Source organism: Rhinolophus hipposideros (genome assembly GCF_964194185.1).
Source record: "Rhinolophus hipposideros genome assembly, chromosome: 1".
NCBI classification, from domain to species: domain Eukaryota; kingdom Metazoa; phylum Chordata; class Mammalia; order Chiroptera; family Rhinolophidae; genus Rhinolophus; species Rhinolophus hipposideros.
Window position 1 is genome coordinate 52,363,903 of NC_138047.1, and position 19,077 is coordinate 52,382,979.

Genomic DNA, 19,077 nt, shown 5'->3' on the forward strand with positions numbered 1-19,077 from the left:
AGTATAATATATAATATAAAATACTCGTTTAATTTTGTATCACTTTTTTATACAGCAACAGATTATATAAGGGCTTTGTTATTTAGGTTTAAGCATCTGGAGTAATCCTATGTGGCAGGATATTAACACCTGTAACATGAGTAAGAATAACACTTGGCTATGAATAACCATATTGTTTACTGACATGAGAGTAATTTTGAATTTGTGGTAGGGTAAAAAATATATATATACGTGTGTGTGTGTGTGAATATATATATATATTCAGAATATATATATATATATGAATATATATTCAGAATATATATATATATTCAGAATATATATATGTGTGTGTGTGTGTGTGTGTGTGTATATATGTATGTGTATATGTATATATACATATATATATATATATATATATTCAGACCAGGTGAATTAACATCAAATGGTTGAAAGCTAATTGGTCAAATCAGTAATTTATTTGAAACTGTGAATTGGCGAAAAGAGCAGTCTTTCCCATCAACAGTGTTAATGCAATAACATTAGTGTTGCTACAAATTAGATAAGCAACTTTTTATGCCCCCTCCATGTATCAGGAAGGGGGAAATGAGGTAATTCTAGGCAAACACTGTGATGATTTTGCAGAAATTTATAGCACCTTGTTTTTAGAATTTGTGTTTTTGATAACAAATTCATGTCAGTAGATTATGCTTTATTTGGTAGGCAGTATTTTAATTAATTTTTAAATTTTACCTCTAGTTCTAAGTGAATTATTCAAAAGTGGGCCCCAAATAACTGTTTTCTAATATTAGCTGATGTGTTGTAATGTGTGCACACCCTATGGTGGTTTTTATATTTTACTGCATTTTGAGCAATTTTACTTTAACCATTCCTTTTTAACCTTTTTATTTATTTAGTACTTTTTAAACAAGTGATGTCCTTTATGGTCTGCCTATGTTTTCATTATTTTCCAATTGATTTTTTATTTTATATCTTATAAGCATCTTCTTCATGAAGAAAATATAAAATACATATAGAGGTATGACTTGGTATTTCTGCAAAGTATATTAATGTAAATATCTCAGAAACATTTTTTTGCTAATAATTTGGAACATTATTGCACCATTGACCATCTTTGCAGAAATACATAATGGTTATCCCTTAGTTTGACTATTTATTGTTTGCAAAGCAAGAATGGGCATAATCAGCTGCAATTCTTCAACATCAATGACTGGAGATCATTTTTAATGAGTTCTTCCTATCAATTTTTAAAGCTAATATTTTTTTTATCTGTAGATTTCTGAAACTATGTTCTTTACCACCATCAATGAGACACCGTGACCATGATTCAAACTAGCTGTGACCCCAAAAGGAAAGCTGTACTTTGGTGGCATCATGGAGATGACAAGGAGGAAGCTGGGGATGATACAGAGTCAATGATCCCATTTATTGTGAGTTACTATGTGCTAACAGCTTTACTTAACTCATTTCTCATAGCCATCACACAATGGTGTTTGCCAATTCTGTCTCCCATTTTACAAACGAGGAAACTGTAGTCTAGTTAGGTTGCCCAAGATCATTCAGGTATGAAGCTCCAGGTGGAGTTCAAGCCTGAGGTGGTGTCCCTTTGTGGTTTAAACCATGGCACAAGAGGGTCTCCCAGTTACATAGTGAAACAGCCTCCATGGAATGTCTAGTTCCTTCCCACATTCCCGAGTCATGGGTGATGTGTTCCCACCAAGGCTTTGGCAATCAGGGTTCAAAGTTGGTGGGCAGATTTTCTTTAAAAAACACTCTAGCATTACCAATTTTAAAAGTCCCCCTTTTCTTTCACATATGTACTAACATTATTGCCATTTTCTCTCTGCCTCTTTATAGTTCTGTGGAATGAACTTAAACAAAAAACCACTACCCATAGCCTTTTTTAAAATTATTATTATTTTTAATATTATGATATACCCTGCTGTGAAAATAGGAGACACCATCACTTTATTTGAGTCTCTTTAGAAGAAATCCAGTAGCGAATGGATTCTATCTTATTTTACTTTGTAGGAGAGAAAAAATACATTTGTATTACTCAGTGAAGAATCTAATGATAAAATCTAGATTGAGCCAGAACTGTATTTTTGTTAACATTTTTATTACTACATGCTCCCAATACAACAAACAGCATCAGTAGTGTACACTTTGATAAAAAGGACTTTTTAGCTTAGTAGAAAAGGAAGCTTGAAGATCAGAAATATAACAAATATATACATCTTTTATGGGAGGTGTATGTGTTTGACCATCTTTCTCTACATTCTCCTGTGGACCAGATGTATACACATGCAAGCAAACTAGAGAGAAATCAATCTGGTGAAATTTGGGGAGGGGGGAAATGACTTCTACTCGGGGCTCAGAGATTGTTTTATGATGTGGAATTCACCTAATTCATTTGACTTTCCAAACTCTTGCACAAAGTAGCAGCGATTCCTTAAGAGGTATAGAGTCAATAGGTGAAGCTGTTTACCATGATTATAATGCAAAAGTCCTTGCACATTCTGTGCTTTGAAAGGTTAACATATCTACATTTTAGTTTGTATAATACATTTTTAAACAGTTCAGGAACTGACCTTAAAAATAGTATGCTGACAACACTTTCTTTGAAGTATATTTCATAAGGTACGTATCTCTTGCACATACTTAAAAAAAAATGTTTCTAATTCACTATTTCATAAAAAGCTAACTGACTCCATACTATTTTATATTTCACTGAAGGCGAACAAGTCACCAGCTTTGTATCAATCACTTTAAAAATGTAAATGGTTTGCATGACACCAAATTTGTTCAAATTTTAGCTCTTTGATTTGGAGGTTGTAGTCTGCTTAAATTTCTCCTCTAGGCACAGAACAAAGCATGCATCTCTAATTATGTCTCTCTAGTTTACCAAAATATGTCATTGATATTAGCGTAAATATTTAGTACATAAAAATACTATCAAGAAAAAAATCAACTTTTAATAAATATCTTCAGTTCTGAATTTTATATACAAGTACTTTACATCTACTCCCTGGAGAGAGCATTTCTGGCTTCACTGTGAGTAAGGTGACCACTGACATAAATTACTAGCACATTATTGCAGTCAGATGCATTGTGGTTGTGAACATTTGGATATGAACCATGCAGAAAATAAATATCGCAACCATTGACAAATGCTTTTTTGAACCTGCTTCCAAAGCCCTATTATACTTGAGTGTCAATTCTAATTTAATGATGTTTTTCTCAGCTACCAACATATGAATTATCTCAAGACATTTTTCCTTTGTTATTATTACAGTACATTGAGTATAGATTTTTTAGATGTGTCAACAATGGGAAATAAACAACATAAGAAGAGAGGACGCTTGAATGGTGCCCACTGAGATCCTGGTAAGAGGAGTTTCTGTTTTTTCTTGCACAGGCTCCTTTACTGGTCTCTGTTCCCTGTGACCACAAGTAGAGTAAGATACAAATCCCATTCCTTTATATGAAAGGATGGAAGGTAATAAGTAAGCTGAAATCTGTGTGTCTACAGCTTATTTGTTTTTCTCTTTCTAGAATTTAGGTATCACATGGTTGATTAAACCGTATAACAAAACTCTGTGTTATTAGTAGCTGCAATTCTAACTTCTTCTTTGTAATATTCTGCTTTGAAAAATCAACCCATAGAATGTCAAATAAGGCAATACTCAATGACAGGCACCTAGAACATCCAGAAATGTAATATAGTAAACAATCATTTGAGAACACATCTCTTAAAATAATACTGATTTCTGCAATATACAGTATTTACACAACAGCTGCAAATTTGCTCATACAATATTTCTAATATAGATAAATAGGCATATAAGTCTACGAATTCTTTGCTCCATTTCTGAAATATTTTGTTAAGGTGTAAACAGTTGGCATCTCTTTTTATTTTTACTATAACTTTTTTAAAACAAAAAATCAGCTGATATGCACAATTGGTTCCAGTCCCTTTTCTATTTAGAGAGTGACCAATATACTTAACAACTTACTTTCCTTCTGTTAGTAATCTTTGGTGCTTTCTTCCAATGAGTTCTGATAAATGAGTCAATGCAGAACAACAACAAAAAGGATGAAAGCAACTAGAAAAGTGAACCAGCACTTTTTTTCTTCCACTTACAGGTAAAATGAGTTGACAATCTATGGAGGTTTCCACTTTAAACAAGCTGTATGCACCACGGGGAGAGAGAGCTTGTCCAGGTCTTCCTCTGATTTCTAGCATTTTAGGTTCACTTTCTCATCTTTCCAAGGTAGATGATCTTACCGGACGTCTCTTGTCAATAATCTTTTCATTTTTCTTTGAGGTTCTTGCCAGAGAAGAAGCACCTAATGAATCACTGACTGCGAGGAAGGGGGCAGCAGCCATTTGTGAAGATGAATTGAGGTGGCCACTCTTGGTGGCAGGGGAGACCAGTCTCACAGTCTTATTTCCTGCTTGCTGAGATCTCCTCTGGGGTAAGTTAGCACCATCAGGTTTACTGTTTGGCCTGAAAGCAGCATATGCATTTGGACCTCCCACTGAAGAGATCCTACTCAAAGATTTCTTCTTTTCAGCAGGGGTCTCTGAATAGTAAGGAACCAAAGATGTTGGCATTACTAGAGATCCAGGGAGGTCACTAGGGTTAAACATAGCATCATCATGAGTTTCAGCAGCTTCTGGAAGGTATGGTGGTGGCAGGGTGCTACTGCGCTTACTACACGACTCACAACATAACTTGTTATAACCTGGTATGGAGCAGTATCTCGCCAGCACCTCCATTTGACAGAATATGGATTTATCTCCCAAACATGGCTCATCTGTGAAAATTAAAAATAATAATAAATCTAAACATAAAATATAAGGACGAAAGACATTAAACTTGTTTATGAATATAAAAAGATATAAGGAAAATCTGACATTGAAGGGAGTTCTCCACTTCATTGAAGGGAGTTTAATGCAAATGAGCCTTTGCATTAAAAATATCAGCATTAGGATGAATTCACTGAAAGAAGTAACTCTTTATGTGCAAAGCACTGGGTTGACCACCATTTTACTATCTCCATCAGGAGACTTCAGATCCAGGTATTTTTTTCTTCCTGCTAGAAACATATATCTGATTTTTAAATGGTAAAATAGGATTAATTTTACCATAGGATTAATTTTACCACAAATATTTTTAGGATATAAAGGAATACATATATATGTATATATGTATATGGTATTTCTGTCTTTCTAATAGAGTAGCCTCTATATTAAATTTAAATTTAAAAATGTATTACCAAAAGAAAAATGAAGATCTTGATTAGAATAATATTCTCTAGAGTGCATGCAATAATTTCACATCTACTCATAAGAAAGTTGACACACTTTACCCAAATTTGCACTTTGAAATAACAAATAATCTGAAAACATTCAATAGTAAACATGAAACTGTTGGTTCTTAACTTTCATAACCTGGTATCACTTTATGTTTAAATAGTACTAAAAGCAGCACTCATAAAGCATTTGATATATGTGTGTATGCACTATTTTTATTATTTTTAAAATTTATTGAATATGGGTTATAAGAATTAGATGTCAAAAAGTTCAAATGTTACATATTTTCAGTTATTCCAGGGCTATCCTAGGTGGATCCCATGCACATAGTGAAACACAGAAATATCGATCCCCTATCTAATTATTAAATGCAAAGAATCATAAATTGTGGCATTTATATACTGTAATGACTTTAAATTACAATGTATTATTGGGTAATACTAAATTGCTAGGTAAGGACCTGTCATATAACTTGCCAAAGAAATTGAAGAATCTTTTTTCTAAAGTATGAAAAAGAAAAAGGAAAAAAAAAAAGAAGGATCCGTTGACAAGGCCAATAGAGGGCTAAAAACTATTACCTATTAATTATTACCTCTTATTATGAGAATTACAATACTATGCCTCTTCCAAAATTGTGGAATGACTTGAATTTGCCTGGTGTCAGTTTACAGATCCACTGGATAGTATGATGTGTTTGCGTATTTCATGTTAGCTAAGGTAATCATCCAATTATGTTATGAATGTCTGAGCATCACATTCATGGGTTTCACCTCAAATATCAATTCCTCATCATATCCAAATGAGTTTTTCTATGCCTGTATCTTAAAATAAGGAAATTAATGTCTTCTTTCTCTGTGTTTAAGGCTCTAGGATGGAAGGACCTTACTGACCCTGTACTCTCTTTTCCCTCTGATCCGGCACCATCTCCCTTATTCTGTGGTCCAGCTCAAAGTGCTCTATTTTTTCTGAGTTAAAGGAGGCCACATGAGTATCTCCTGTGTCTAAGTGTGAGCAGCTCAGCACTGCCAGGACCAGTTCACAGCCTGGGTCTAATTATGGCCAGAATATGCTTCTGTATGGAGGATGAAAAGAAACAAGTAAGCAAAAGAATACATTCGGTTTGTGGTAATTTGCCTCAGAATATCTGGGAAGGACTCAACAGCTACAGTAAATAGTACAATCAAAATTAGGCCTAAAAAAGGTTCATATAACAAAAATCGTTAAAATTAATAAAGCTTTTTTAGCCTTCTCACTCTATGCCCAGATCATTATAAGAAGTTCAGGAAAAAGGTTTTTATACATGGTTTCAAAAGGCCATTTAATTCCAATTGCAGTCAGAGACAGATGGAAGTAGTATTTACTTCACTGATGTATCGTAGAAATATGTGGCCTTGTAGAACTCCTAGAATTGGCTTTTGGGCCTACATTTGAGAGTAAGAGAACAGCTAAAAGAATGGGGAATCAATAACGTAGTCATGTACTCTCATTTGCATCTCTGTTTTATAATAAAATCTTTTCCTTTTTGCTAAGGGAAGAGAATCAAGCAAATTCTTGCTGACAATTAGGCATATTTGCAGAAATATAAAGCACTATCAGCTAATTAGGGCAACTAAACTTTATAGCTTCTGAGTAAAGTTTGTTCTTTTGGCTTTGACTTGTGTTTTAAACTTTCAAATATAGTTTCCAGAGGAAAATGATTAAATTATCTGTCCTTTGTCTCCCCCTCATGGTCATACTCATTCATGCTACCACACATTTCAAATGAAAATGTACAATGAAATAATTTACAAGGTTTAAAAACCTTGAACCCTGAAATTTCCTAAAAAAATTAGACATTTGATAAATTATCACCTTGCCAATTTTCTTGAAAAAAGAAAATAGAATTTAGCAGATATCAATATTCAATCGATGGCTTACAGTGTGTGTAAGTCAATAAAAATGGCAACTTCTTCAGTCCTGAGTGTGGCAGAACTGTAGGCACAGACTTAGGAAAACTGAATTTAAGAGGAAGCTTGTGGTGGGGAAGATGGGGAGGGTAAAGAAAGGCCAGAAGGGAGAGAATGTCTGAGACTGGAAGGAGAGAAAGAAGGAAACAGAATTGGGGAGAGAGAAGAGGAAGAAGAAAAGGCAGTAGGTGTGGAACAAGGCCAGACTGACACAGAATGTGAGAGACAGAGGAGAGAGCAAAATGGCACAATACAAAATGAGGCAGAGAGGACACAGACAGATGTAAATAGAGCAAGCACAGAAAAGGAGGAAGGAGACAGTGACAGAAACTGAAACCATCCAATATAAATTTTGTTTTACAGCAGCACATTGATGTCTATTTTTAAATAAAATCACTATGCTTTTGCAGTACAGCCAGAAAGTAGGTTAGGCAAATCTTTGCATTTGTGCAAGTGTGTATTCTGAAATCCCCCTGGGGAAGTGAACATATGTGGATAGACACCTGTTGGAAATGGCATTTTGAAGAGCATTTATCATTCACACGTCTAAACTGAATTAATTTCAGTAAAATATTTCAAAACCTTCTGCAGTATGATGCTTGTACAATGGGCGGTTATAAAGAAAATCATAGAGAAAAAATATGTAGCTTTTCTAGAAATATGTAGCTTTTCTAGAAGCTACATATACATGACACAAGCCTTACCCCAGCATTGCTGCCTAAGAGGAACTGTGGGAGAGGCTGCAAGTGGTTAGTTAGGATAATTCACTTGGTTGGGACATGGCTTCAAATACCGTTGTTAAGACTTGTTGAGGCTAATTTTTAAGGCTATTTTCCTGTGGCTGTTTTTCGATAAGCAAATAGAAATTCTAGGACTTGTCCTAAAAGGAAATTCTTCTTTTTGAGGCTTAAAAACCATTGTCAGAGCACTGAAACCAATAGTGCTACACCTACCATTACAGGGAGGCAGCTGACAAGCTCTGATGGACTCAGGCTTTTCTCCTTCGCAGTGGTCTCCGGCCCTGCAGAGCACCTGTCTCACTTCCGTCCCTTCACCGCAGGTTACGGAACACTACAAAAACAAAGGCTGCCATTACAGATGTTTTTTGTACCAAGACAGCTTTCTTTCTCTCCCCATTCACGCACACATACACGCACAGCTCTGGAGTCCTTTCTCTTTGGTTGTGGTATTACAGGTGGTTTGGAGACAGATAATTCTAGGTGGATACTCTGGCTCCATCCCTTACCAGCCTAGGCACATGGCTTTTCCCCTGAAAGCTGGGACAATAACACTTGCCTCGCAGGATTGTTGTAGAACTGAATGAAGGCAAAGGAGACAATGTATCTAAAAATTATGCCTGGCACATAGTAAGCATTTGATATGAAAGAAACTTTTAGTATTATAATCTTAATACCTACATAGTTCCTAACAAGAGTAGGGGTGCCTGTTTTCAGGGAGCCAATTATGGCATTGACCTTCCCATTCTTTCACCTTCCTTACAGATGGCAGAATTTACTGACATGCTACATTGGTTAATCCCACCTCTTTGGAACTAGTATTATACTAGTCCCATAAATTCTTTAATGAAGGAGCCAAGTGCTCTAAAACTAAGCCCAGAAATCATTATGCTATTGTTCTACATAGGAGCTACAAAGGAGGGGCCCTTGTTCTAAGACTCTGAGGGAACAGAACATGAGTCATCTTTGCGGTCTGTGCATGAAACTTTCACTTGCCTGTCTTTCCATCTTGGACCGGCTCCCCGCTTCCTCCTTCATTCTCTATCTGCGTTTTGATGCCCTTTCTCCTATAAGTTCTTTGCCTATGACCCTATGATTCCTCATTATGAGGTTTTAGGAATACCAAAGAACGAGGTTAATTCAGGCTCCTCTACCCTGAGTCAGCCAGTCACCAAGCAAACACCACTTGCACAGGCACCCGCTGGGGACTGGGGAAGCAAAGCACACAGCTTTGGAGAAGTAGTGGACTAGTGGTATACACAGGCTGGAAGAAAGGAGGCACAAAACTTGGCCATGAACACTGCACTAGCGTAGGCGTCTCTGCCTTGGGGACACAGGGGAAGGACGTGGGAAAGGCACCTTCTGGAAGGTGGTATTTTGGACTGTGGAAACGAGCCTTGGTCACTAAGAGGGAGATGGTTAGATAGGAGGATGGGGAAGGGCGAGCCCACCAAAAGGTAGGAGGCTCCAACCACCATGATCTTTTCTGAACAGTGAGTAGTTCACTCAAACTGGGTCTAGGAGTTAGAATAAAGAACAAATAAGAGTCAGCATGGGACTTCTTGTGATCATTTTGCAATATATACAAATATTGAATTGTTACATTGCGTACCTAAAACTAACAGAAAGTTCTATCAATTATAACTCAATTTTAAAAAGAAGAGTTACCATGGTGCACATGGGGCAGGGTCCCGCATGCAGTGTTAGTCATTTTGATTTCATCCCATAGGAACGGTGACGTCAACAAAGACATTAACCAGAGGATCAGTCACCTTTAGACTCCACTGTCTCACAAAACACCCAAACATCGTTTGCCCCTATCAACGAATATTAAATGCAAACACTTCTTTAAAACATCACTTTTTCCTAACATCTCCAGGTACTTAATGATTACAACGTATATGAGTTTCTCAATTCACACAAAGCCTAGCTGGTATTTCAGCCAAATTAAAACATGCTTCACATGCTTACACACACACATGCATACAGAATTCAGACACCCACCTCATTCCAGGGCCCCGTTTTCCACTGGGCCGGGCAGGGTACTCTGTTACAAGGTCGGCGGCTCTCAGGACGCTCACCCACACAGTACTTGCTGTGTACGGAGCGGTTGGAACCATCATGGAGAGGCTGAAGGCAGCGTACAGTGCGAAGCTGATAGCCGGAACTCCCACAGGTTTTGGTACAGTGCTCCCACTCTTCCGCTACCCAGCTGTGGGTGTGGGGATTAAGATCCCACAGTCATTGGAATGTAGAGTATGCAAACCTAGTCTTTTCTCTCTGATTAATGTGCCACCCAGTGTGGCACACTGCAATTCAGGAAGCACTTTCAGAAAGATGGATGCATCACACAATTAAAGAGTTTTAGAACTTTCTAACAATAGGCCTGGCACTTCTATTTTGAATGGCTTAGTATCTTTCTGCCTCCCACTGACTCTGAAACCTTCTCGTTTTCTAAAAGATGATCAACAGAGTGTTTCTGAAACTCATCTTAAGGTTACCCAGTTAGGTTTAGGCATGATGATAGTTTTCAAAAAAATACAACAACTCACTCTCAGCCATATTGCCTAATGGTATTAAACATCCGACAGGAAATCAAAAAACGAATCCATCTGACATGTGCAACTGATTTGGATGTCGCGGCTTTTCCATGAAATCAGGAGTTTACTCATGTTTTAATATTTTGAGATGACTGTTTCATTTCCACAGTTGCTGCCATGAGGCCTACATGAAATATCTATCCTGTTTGGAAAATTCAGTTCTTCATATTAACCCTTAATGGGTCTGACAGAAAAGTAGAGGTAGTGTGCATCAGGGCTAGAATGCACCTGATAGAAATATTTCCAAAAATATATTTTTAAAAAGATTTCCCATGGGAAATTTCCAAATCCTAGTGTCGAAGTTAATGACCCCAGGACTCTGCAAATCAGTTGTGGATAAATATTATGGACAGTTCTCCATTACATGTGGTTACCAGGTCCCAACGAGCTGTCACCATTGATTCCATCTACTTAATCTGTCAGAATGTAATTAAGGCATACTATTTATCCTTCCAAAAAGTTACTTTTCTTCTGCAATTTCTTTTTCTTCCTGTATATCTGCAGTACCAAAATATAACCATGCTTAAATTTCAGCAGTTTTTAGTATTCACAGTATAAGATTATTCTAGCTTGTAGAATGTATGCGGCAACTAATAAATTGTATTCAATTTTGAAGGCCTTAATAGTGACTCTCATTTGAAGACAGATATTATGTGAGAAGTACACATTTTATAGTCATAGACATTTCTGGTTACCTTATTCACTTGTGAAATTTCTACAATGACAACAAAGGATAAAAAGGGCATAAACCCACAAAGGCAAGAAAAAAAAACAAAACTGAAAAGGAGCCACCAGAAGATAATTTTGGAAGCTAGAAAGCAGTTGAACATATAGTTACTAATTCAGCAGACCCAAGAAGGATGCAGTTTAAGTCTGCAGCAGGAGCTGAGAAACAAACCAACTTGATGCAGAACTTCAGAAATACACAGGAATTGTGGCCTGATGAAAGTGTGGGTGATGGCAGGGCTGCAAATGGGACTGACAGAAAACCTGTTTGGAGGCAGTTAGATCTCCTCATCTTTAACCCCACTAGGTGATTTCCCCACCTCCAACCAAGAAGAAGACTTGAGGTTCGTTCTCTGAAGAAAGTGAACCAGACTTTTAACGTGCGGACAGGAGACATAGTCAAAAGACAACAGAGAAAGAGATCATAGTGAAAACAAGGGGTTATGTAAAAATGTACATATGGAATGATGAGATGACCCTAGTTGCCCACACATATACAACTTCCAGACTTGCTATTAAATAAGCTTATACTCCCTCAGCAGGAGATTGCTTCCAGTTTATGTAAACTTATCATTTCATTAGAAAAGCCCTAAATATACAGATAACTTAGGGTCTTTCAATGAAATAGCTCAGCCAGCTTATCCTACAGTGAAGCCCATCCGCAAACAAATCTTGACCATAAAGCAAGCTTCTAGTCATCCTGTTTAACACTGCATTCTTGTATATGGATGAAAAACCGATACTCACCAGACACAGAAAGCCTCTAACACAAATGAGAGGTAGGGAAAAAGAAGAAAAGAACTCAAAAGATATAATGCAAGAAAGAGAAAATAATCTGTACTATCCTAGAAAAGGATGAAAGAATATATTACATCTGTGAAATAAGAATCAAAAGCTTTGCAAAAGGAAAATTTGAGGAACAAGGAAAATTTGAGGAACAAAATAGAGTTTTTCGATATTAAAGCTCTTGAATACAGCAACATATAACAAAAATGAAAAATGAAGCAAGTGAAACAATAAACAATAGGAGGAAAAGAAAATTAGATATGTTTAGGAAGCCTAACTACAAATGTCCCAGAAAGAAAAAGCACTGGAGAAAAAAAGACATTTTTCAAAGAAAATATATAAGAAAGTCTCCCAGAGATGAAAGTATTGGTTTCATGTTTTAAAAAGTCTGTGAGCACACAGCATGATGGATGAGAGAAGATGAGCACCAAGGCAATTTCATCCCTGAAATTCACACTAGAAATAAAAGGAAGATCCTATAAACTTTGGATGACAAGGAGAACTTGGTCACATTGAAGGAAGTGGGAATCAGAATAGCAAATAACTTTTCAGCAGCAACTCTGGAGTCTAAAAAAAAACACCAATGGAACAATGGTTTCAAAAGTCTGAGGGAAAATGTAGTTTGGTATCGTATATGGGTATGGGTCCAAATGATTAAGAGTGAAGGCTACTTATATACCATTATACTTTAACTTCTTATATATTTTTCTTAAGTATGGAAAAATTTAATGCTTACATAAAAACTTTTACTCTCTATACACTTTTCTTTTCCATGAAGCTATTGGAAGAGCTACCAGAACAAATGAATACACCAAAAGATAAGACAAGGAACGCAAGAAACAGGATCTCCAATGCGAGAGAAAGGCAGTAGGACTTGGTAGGAGGATAATAACAAGAAACACCAGGATGAAAGCTGTGCAGAAGGCCAGGGCAGAGCTGGAACACGTAGAACTCTCTGAGAGATATCTCTAAGATGAAAGTGACAGGTCACTTGAGTGTTTAGTATTTAGAGGAGATTCATACCCATGGAAGAGAGTTTGGGGATGAATTAGTGAAAAGTAGTAAAAAAAATATGTAAAAATCAAGACATTCATTAACTCTAGAAGAAACCAAGTTTTATAAGAAAGAGCATGCTAAGTGAATCAAGAGTTAAGAGAGATACATGTTGTTGAAATATAATATATTATATTTATATGTATATATTGTATATAATATATAATATATACATAATATAATATAATATATATAATATATTATATTATATGAAATATAATATTGGAAGTACCAGAAAAGAGAGAAATGTGGGTTGTGAGTGTGCATTTGGGGAAGGCTTGTAAAAGAGTGCTAAATCTTTTACTTTCTACAGTGGAAAGCCAATATATAAATGTCTACAACGTCCTCTACCTCTTTCCTCCCCTTAAAAACTCAAGGAGTAGAAGCAAGAACATTTTACTTAGAGAGATGAAAACAAGTAGTACCAAATATCAAAAGAAGCATAATAGCTGAAAGCATTTTTTGTGTGTGAGAAGCAGGGATATATGGTAAAGGACAGGGAGCCGCAACTTTATATAATTCCTGTGAAATGATCTATTTAAGCCAATTGCATATATTAGCTTTGACTACAAAGAAAATTAGAACTAAAAGAGCTAAAGACATTTAAATCCCTATTATTTTGTCCTCAGGATATGATAGTTAAAATAAATGCTTACAGTGGATGTGTACACTCTTGAATATTGCACATTCTTCTAATAGGTTTAGGCTTTTTGTTGACTTCACAGAAGCTGCGATGAACCATTTTATTATCACTTTTCCTACGGCATCCGTATTTAGTGTACTGGAAACCTGGAAAAGGAAATACATTTCTTTGGATTTAATCTCTTATTCATTCTGTTGTATATTTAATTATTCATTCATTCATTCATCCATCCATCCATCCAACAGATATTTACTGAGTGCATAGAACAAGCCAGGCACTGTTCTAGGTGCTGAAAGTACAGAAGTGAATTAAATAAACAAAAATTCTTAACTTTTCAGAGCCTACATTTAATAAATATTGCAAATTTATAAAATAACAACTGCACACTTGCTAATAAACTGAATTTTGAATATACACAGTCTAGTGTGGGGGACAGATTTGAAAAACGACTGACAATACCCAGTGATTTAGGCTATTATAGAGCTATATAAATACTTTACTGTAGGGGGCATCAAAGGAACACAGAGGGGAAGGAGGAGGAGCAGGGAATGCTTACAAGATCAGCACTTCCTTGAGCAGAATCGTGAAGTTCAAATAGTACTGTGTAAAGGGAATGAAACAGAATAATACCCCAAGCAAAGGAAACAACATATAGAGAAATACAAGTCTCTTTGAATGACTCAAGTTTCATGTGTGAAGGGCATGGGAGATAGGAAAGGATCTCATCTTAAAAGGCTTGAGTGCCCGACAAGTGTTTGGACTTCATCCTGGAGATCACAGGGAGTTATTGACAAGTCTCTCCAACCACCACCATTGACATTTGTAAATAATTTTTATGTTGAAAAATTTCAAACCTAAAAAAAGTTGTAAGGGAAACAAAATAAACATTTGTATGCTTTGCATATAGATTAACCTTGTTTATCATGTCACCATATTTGATATATATATATATGTAATATATTATAATGGTATAATATATAATTAATATATAATATTTATGTAAAATTTTGCTGAACCATTTAAGTTGCTGACATCTTGATCCTTCACTTCTAAATACTTCAGCATATTATTCATAACAAGCATATTCTCTTATATAACCACACTATAATTCTTAAAATTAGGATATTTAATTCAGAGAAATACTATTTCTAATATATAGACCATATTAAAATTTGTAAATTGTCCCTATAATATTCTTCATAGCAATGTTTTTCCAATCAAGGATCATACATTGTATTTAGTTGTCATGGAATTAATCAGGATCATTTCTGAATCTCTTTTTATCTGTAATATTTTTGAGATGTACAGACTAATTGTTTTGTAAAATGTCTCATAATTTGAATTTATTTAATAGCCTCCTAATGATTAGATTCATGTTATTCACGTTTGGCAAGACTACAATATAAATTATGTTGTGTCTTCAGGGCAACACATTAGGAGACTAAAGGATTTGAATCAGGGAAATAATGTAGTTCTATTCATTCATTCATTCAAGATTGCCCTGGAAATAAAGTGAAGAAAACCAGAGTTAGTTTTGCATTTAGTCTTTTGCATTTAGTCTTCCCTTCCAAAATTGTGAAGGAGGCCTTGTGAGAAAGGAATAGATGTAGTAGGTATTAAAAAGGTGTATCTGACAAATCTTGTGACCAAGTCAATGTTGAGGGTGCAGCAGAAGGAAGGATTCAAATTAATAAGTGTCTTGTAATGGATAAAGTATCATTTTACATAATTAACTAGAAACATTTTGTTTCCTCCAAAAAAAATACAACCTTGAATTCATAATTATAAACTAAATGGTTCACCCAGGCATTCTCTAGTAAGAATAATTTTTTGTTTTCAATTATTTGGTATCACTATTATGAGAGCCCTCTCCTTCTCTTGCCTGTTGGGGAGAATTCTGTCTTGGCCAACTCGGTCCTGGAGCATTTATTTTTTAAAATGAGAGGAATGGATGACAGAGAAATGGAAAAAGCTGAGAGCAGCTTAATGGATTTACTCTCGGGAGGGCAGAGAGGCAGCATAACGTAGTAAGAGCATGTACTCAGAAGCTAGACCTCTTGGGTTTATAGCTTATGGTCTTAGCAAATTACTTATCTTCCCTGTGCTTCAGTTTCCCCATCAATACAATGGAGATGATAATAGTAATGACCTCATAGAGGATTGTGAGTATTGATGCATTAATATATAAAGCATTTAAAACAATATCTGGTACACGGTTCTTTTATTAACACTGATAGAAAATAAATGCATAGGCATGGAAAGTAAAAGTAAAGAAGAAAGGCAAGCACCAGAGGACACTGAATTTGGGAGTCTGGGAAGAGTAAAGTGATTAAAATACCACTGCCTGAATATAAGACAGAAAGAACCCAGGGGGAACGGGCAAGCAGATTTTAAGAAGGTCCACTGTTATGGATGGGTTTCTATCCTTGGTAGATTCTGAGATTTCAGTAGAAATGCTTTGTATTTATTCTTTAGTTGTTATGTCTGGTATTCTCAGATTGTGGCCTCAGTTAAGACAATCTTTAAGACAGAAGCAAGAAGATGAGCTTAATATGAATTACATGGTAATGCAATGAATACGATCAGCTGTTACCTCCACCACAGGGTCGGGAACACTGGGACCAGCTCTTCAAAGCCCATTCAAAAGTGTCTAATTCTTCCTGGATGACATTGTTGTTGTTGATTGTAGGTGCAGAGTCTTCATGGATGATGTACTTATATGTCAGGCTAGAGCGCGTATCATTCTCCTGAGGTATAATCTAACATACACATGAAATAGATATGTAAATCACCTGAGAGTTTAAAATTTTAAATTTGAAAAATTAAAAAAAAATCAGGATACTTTTCCTAGTGAAACTGGAAGACTTTCAAGTAGTTTCTAAAAATATAGTGTTTTTGTTTCTGTCAACTGAAAGTACAAGTGTGCCGTGTTTAAGAAAAAAAATGCAAATATATAAAACTTTGACCATTGAAAGTATAAAAATACATACAGTAAGGAATAAGAATTTGTATTATAAAAAATAGTAACCTTACAATAAGATTCACTAAAAGTTTCATTGTTATATATCTCCTTAGTGCATTTAAAAATTATTCTTTAAAACAACTGTTTTCATATGATGATAAATAAAGGTCCCTCCAGAAAATACATACATTATGGAAAAATACAAGAAAAATGGAAAATCATCCATAATTCTACTAACCCAGAGAAAACTGAAGTCATTTCTATTATTTTGGGATGTAATCACAAGGTATTTTCATATTGTGTGTGTGTGTGTTTCTGCGTGTGCATATGCACGGACACACATACATTTCTGGAGTTGCTTATTTCACTTACTGTGTTACATACATTTCCCAAGTCCATAAATATTCTTTGAAAACATAATTTAAAGTGCCACTGTAGTGTTTAAGCCTAAAAGTAGTATGTATTATTTAACCATGTACTTACAATAAATATTTGTATTGATTAGAATCTGTCTCCACCTTTGTGGTGATTTTTGATTTTTCCTGAGGGGGCTAAAGGGTACAAATACTTTTTAAAGTTCTTATAATGGACTGGTAAATGGCCTCTCAGTATAATTATATAGAGCTTCTGATCTCCAATCATTCAAACTCAACAAGATTTTGATCAATATGCATTTTTGCAATAATATTATCTAACCTAGGGAACAGAAGACAGTCCAGAAATAAACCCACGTACATTTAGACAATTAATTTTTGATATAGAGGAAAAGATAATTTAACGAGAAGGCAATTCAATGGAGAAAGGACAGTGTTTCTCAACAAATAATGCTAGAACAACTGGAAATTGTCATGGCTTAAAAAAAAAATGTGTCCACAAATCCTTGGATACTTCCCCCTCCATAAGTTGATGTTAATTCCTCTTTCCTTTAGTGTGGGCTGGACTTGGTGACGTGCTTCTAGCAAACACACAACAGCAGAAGTGATGGGATACCACTTTCGAGATTAGGTTAAAGAAGACTGACTCCTGTCTTTGTTGCTCTCTTTCACTTTCTTTGTCACTTGAATCTCTTGATCTAGTGGCAACCAGCTGCCATATGATGAGGAAACGTAAGCAACCTATGGAGAGGCTGACATAGTGAAGATCCCAGGCCCATAAGCCAGCACAAGGAAAAGCTTGGGAGTAATCTTCTGAGGCCTTCCAATAGCCAGGTGACTGAGCTGGTAAGCAGATTGCCACAGCTGACAGCAACCTCATGAGACACCCTGAGCCAGCATTAGCCAGCTCAGCTGCCCCCAAATACCTGATCCACAGAAACTCTGAGATAATAAATGTTGCTTAGTGTTTAGCCACTAAATTTGGGGTAATTTGTTATGTAGTAGTAGATAATATATACATCTATATGCAAAAATGTGAACCTAATATATCATACAAAATTTATATAAAAATTAACTAAAAATGGTTCATAAACCTAAATGTAAAATGTAAAATTATAACCTTTGGAAAAAAAAATACTTTGACCCTGGATTAGCCAAAAAAATCTTATGTAATAGCCAAATCTTGATCCATAAAAGAAAAAAAATGATAAATTGGACTTCAGTAGAGTGAAAATATTTTGCTCTATGAAAAACTAAAAGAAGGAAAAGAAACTATAGACTAGAAGAAAATATTTGACAAATCACATATTTCACATAGGACTTACATCAAGCATCAAGCATATATAAAGAACTCTTAAAACTCAACAACACTACCAAAAAACCAACCTACTTTAACAATAGGCAAAAGATTTGAACAGACACTTTACCAAAAAGAAGTAATTTTCAAAAGAAAAAAGAAGCCTTGGAATTGAGTGGGAAAATTTGATTTTAGATTAGTACAATATTTTTTATAGAGTCTAATAAACATTTGTATACAGATTCCAACAATAGTTTTCAAATCAAGTAGATGTCTTCTGCTTTCATCCATGAGGGAATAACAGAGGAGCCTTCCTGATATTAAAAACAATAAAGCTGGATAGAATTACATGAGGGAACTTTTTTTGGCAGAGAATAATGCAGCAAAGGACAATGATTCCTGAGAGAGGAGAAATGCCAGGTCCGGGCGTCCTGACAAGGCCAGGTTCTACGCCGTTCTGGACCCTGGCACAGGGAGCAGGAGCCTCAGCCAAGACAGCAGTCTCACTGAGCTGAGGAGATGGAGAGCAGAGTTTGGAATTCACAGAGCAGGGTACTAAAGAAGAGGGGCTACGTAGAGCCCAGAAAGCTGCATGGGTCCTAGGCTGAAAGCTGGTCTGTGCATGCCTAAGCC

The 19,077-nt window shown here is 35.7% G+C and overlaps 1 protein-coding gene across 2 annotated transcripts in view; it reads right to left on the bottom strand.

Annotated features, from left to right (window-relative positions):
* Positions 1-2,102: 2,102 nt before the first annotated feature.
* ADAMTS3 (ADAM metallopeptidase with thrombospondin type 1 motif 3) overlaps positions 2,103-19,077 on the bottom strand; it is a 248,032-nt gene continuing 231,057 nt past the window's right edge. Inside the window, exons 18-22 of one of the 2 annotated variants that reach the window (XM_081057912.1) lie at positions 16,405-16,570; positions 13,825-13,957; positions 10,008-10,215; positions 8,220-8,337; positions 2,103-4,821 (exon numbers count right to left, since the gene is read on the bottom strand). In XM_081057912.1, the coding sequence (XP_080914038.1) occupies positions 4,262-4,821; positions 8,220-8,337; positions 10,008-10,215; positions 13,825-13,957; positions 16,405-16,570 (1,185 nt within the window). In that variant the 3' untranslated portion in view covers positions 2,103-4,261. The remainder of the gene's footprint in view (positions 4,822-8,219; positions 8,338-10,007; positions 10,216-13,824; positions 13,958-16,404; positions 16,571-19,077) is intronic. The other variant, XM_081057913.1, reaches the window with a different exon arrangement.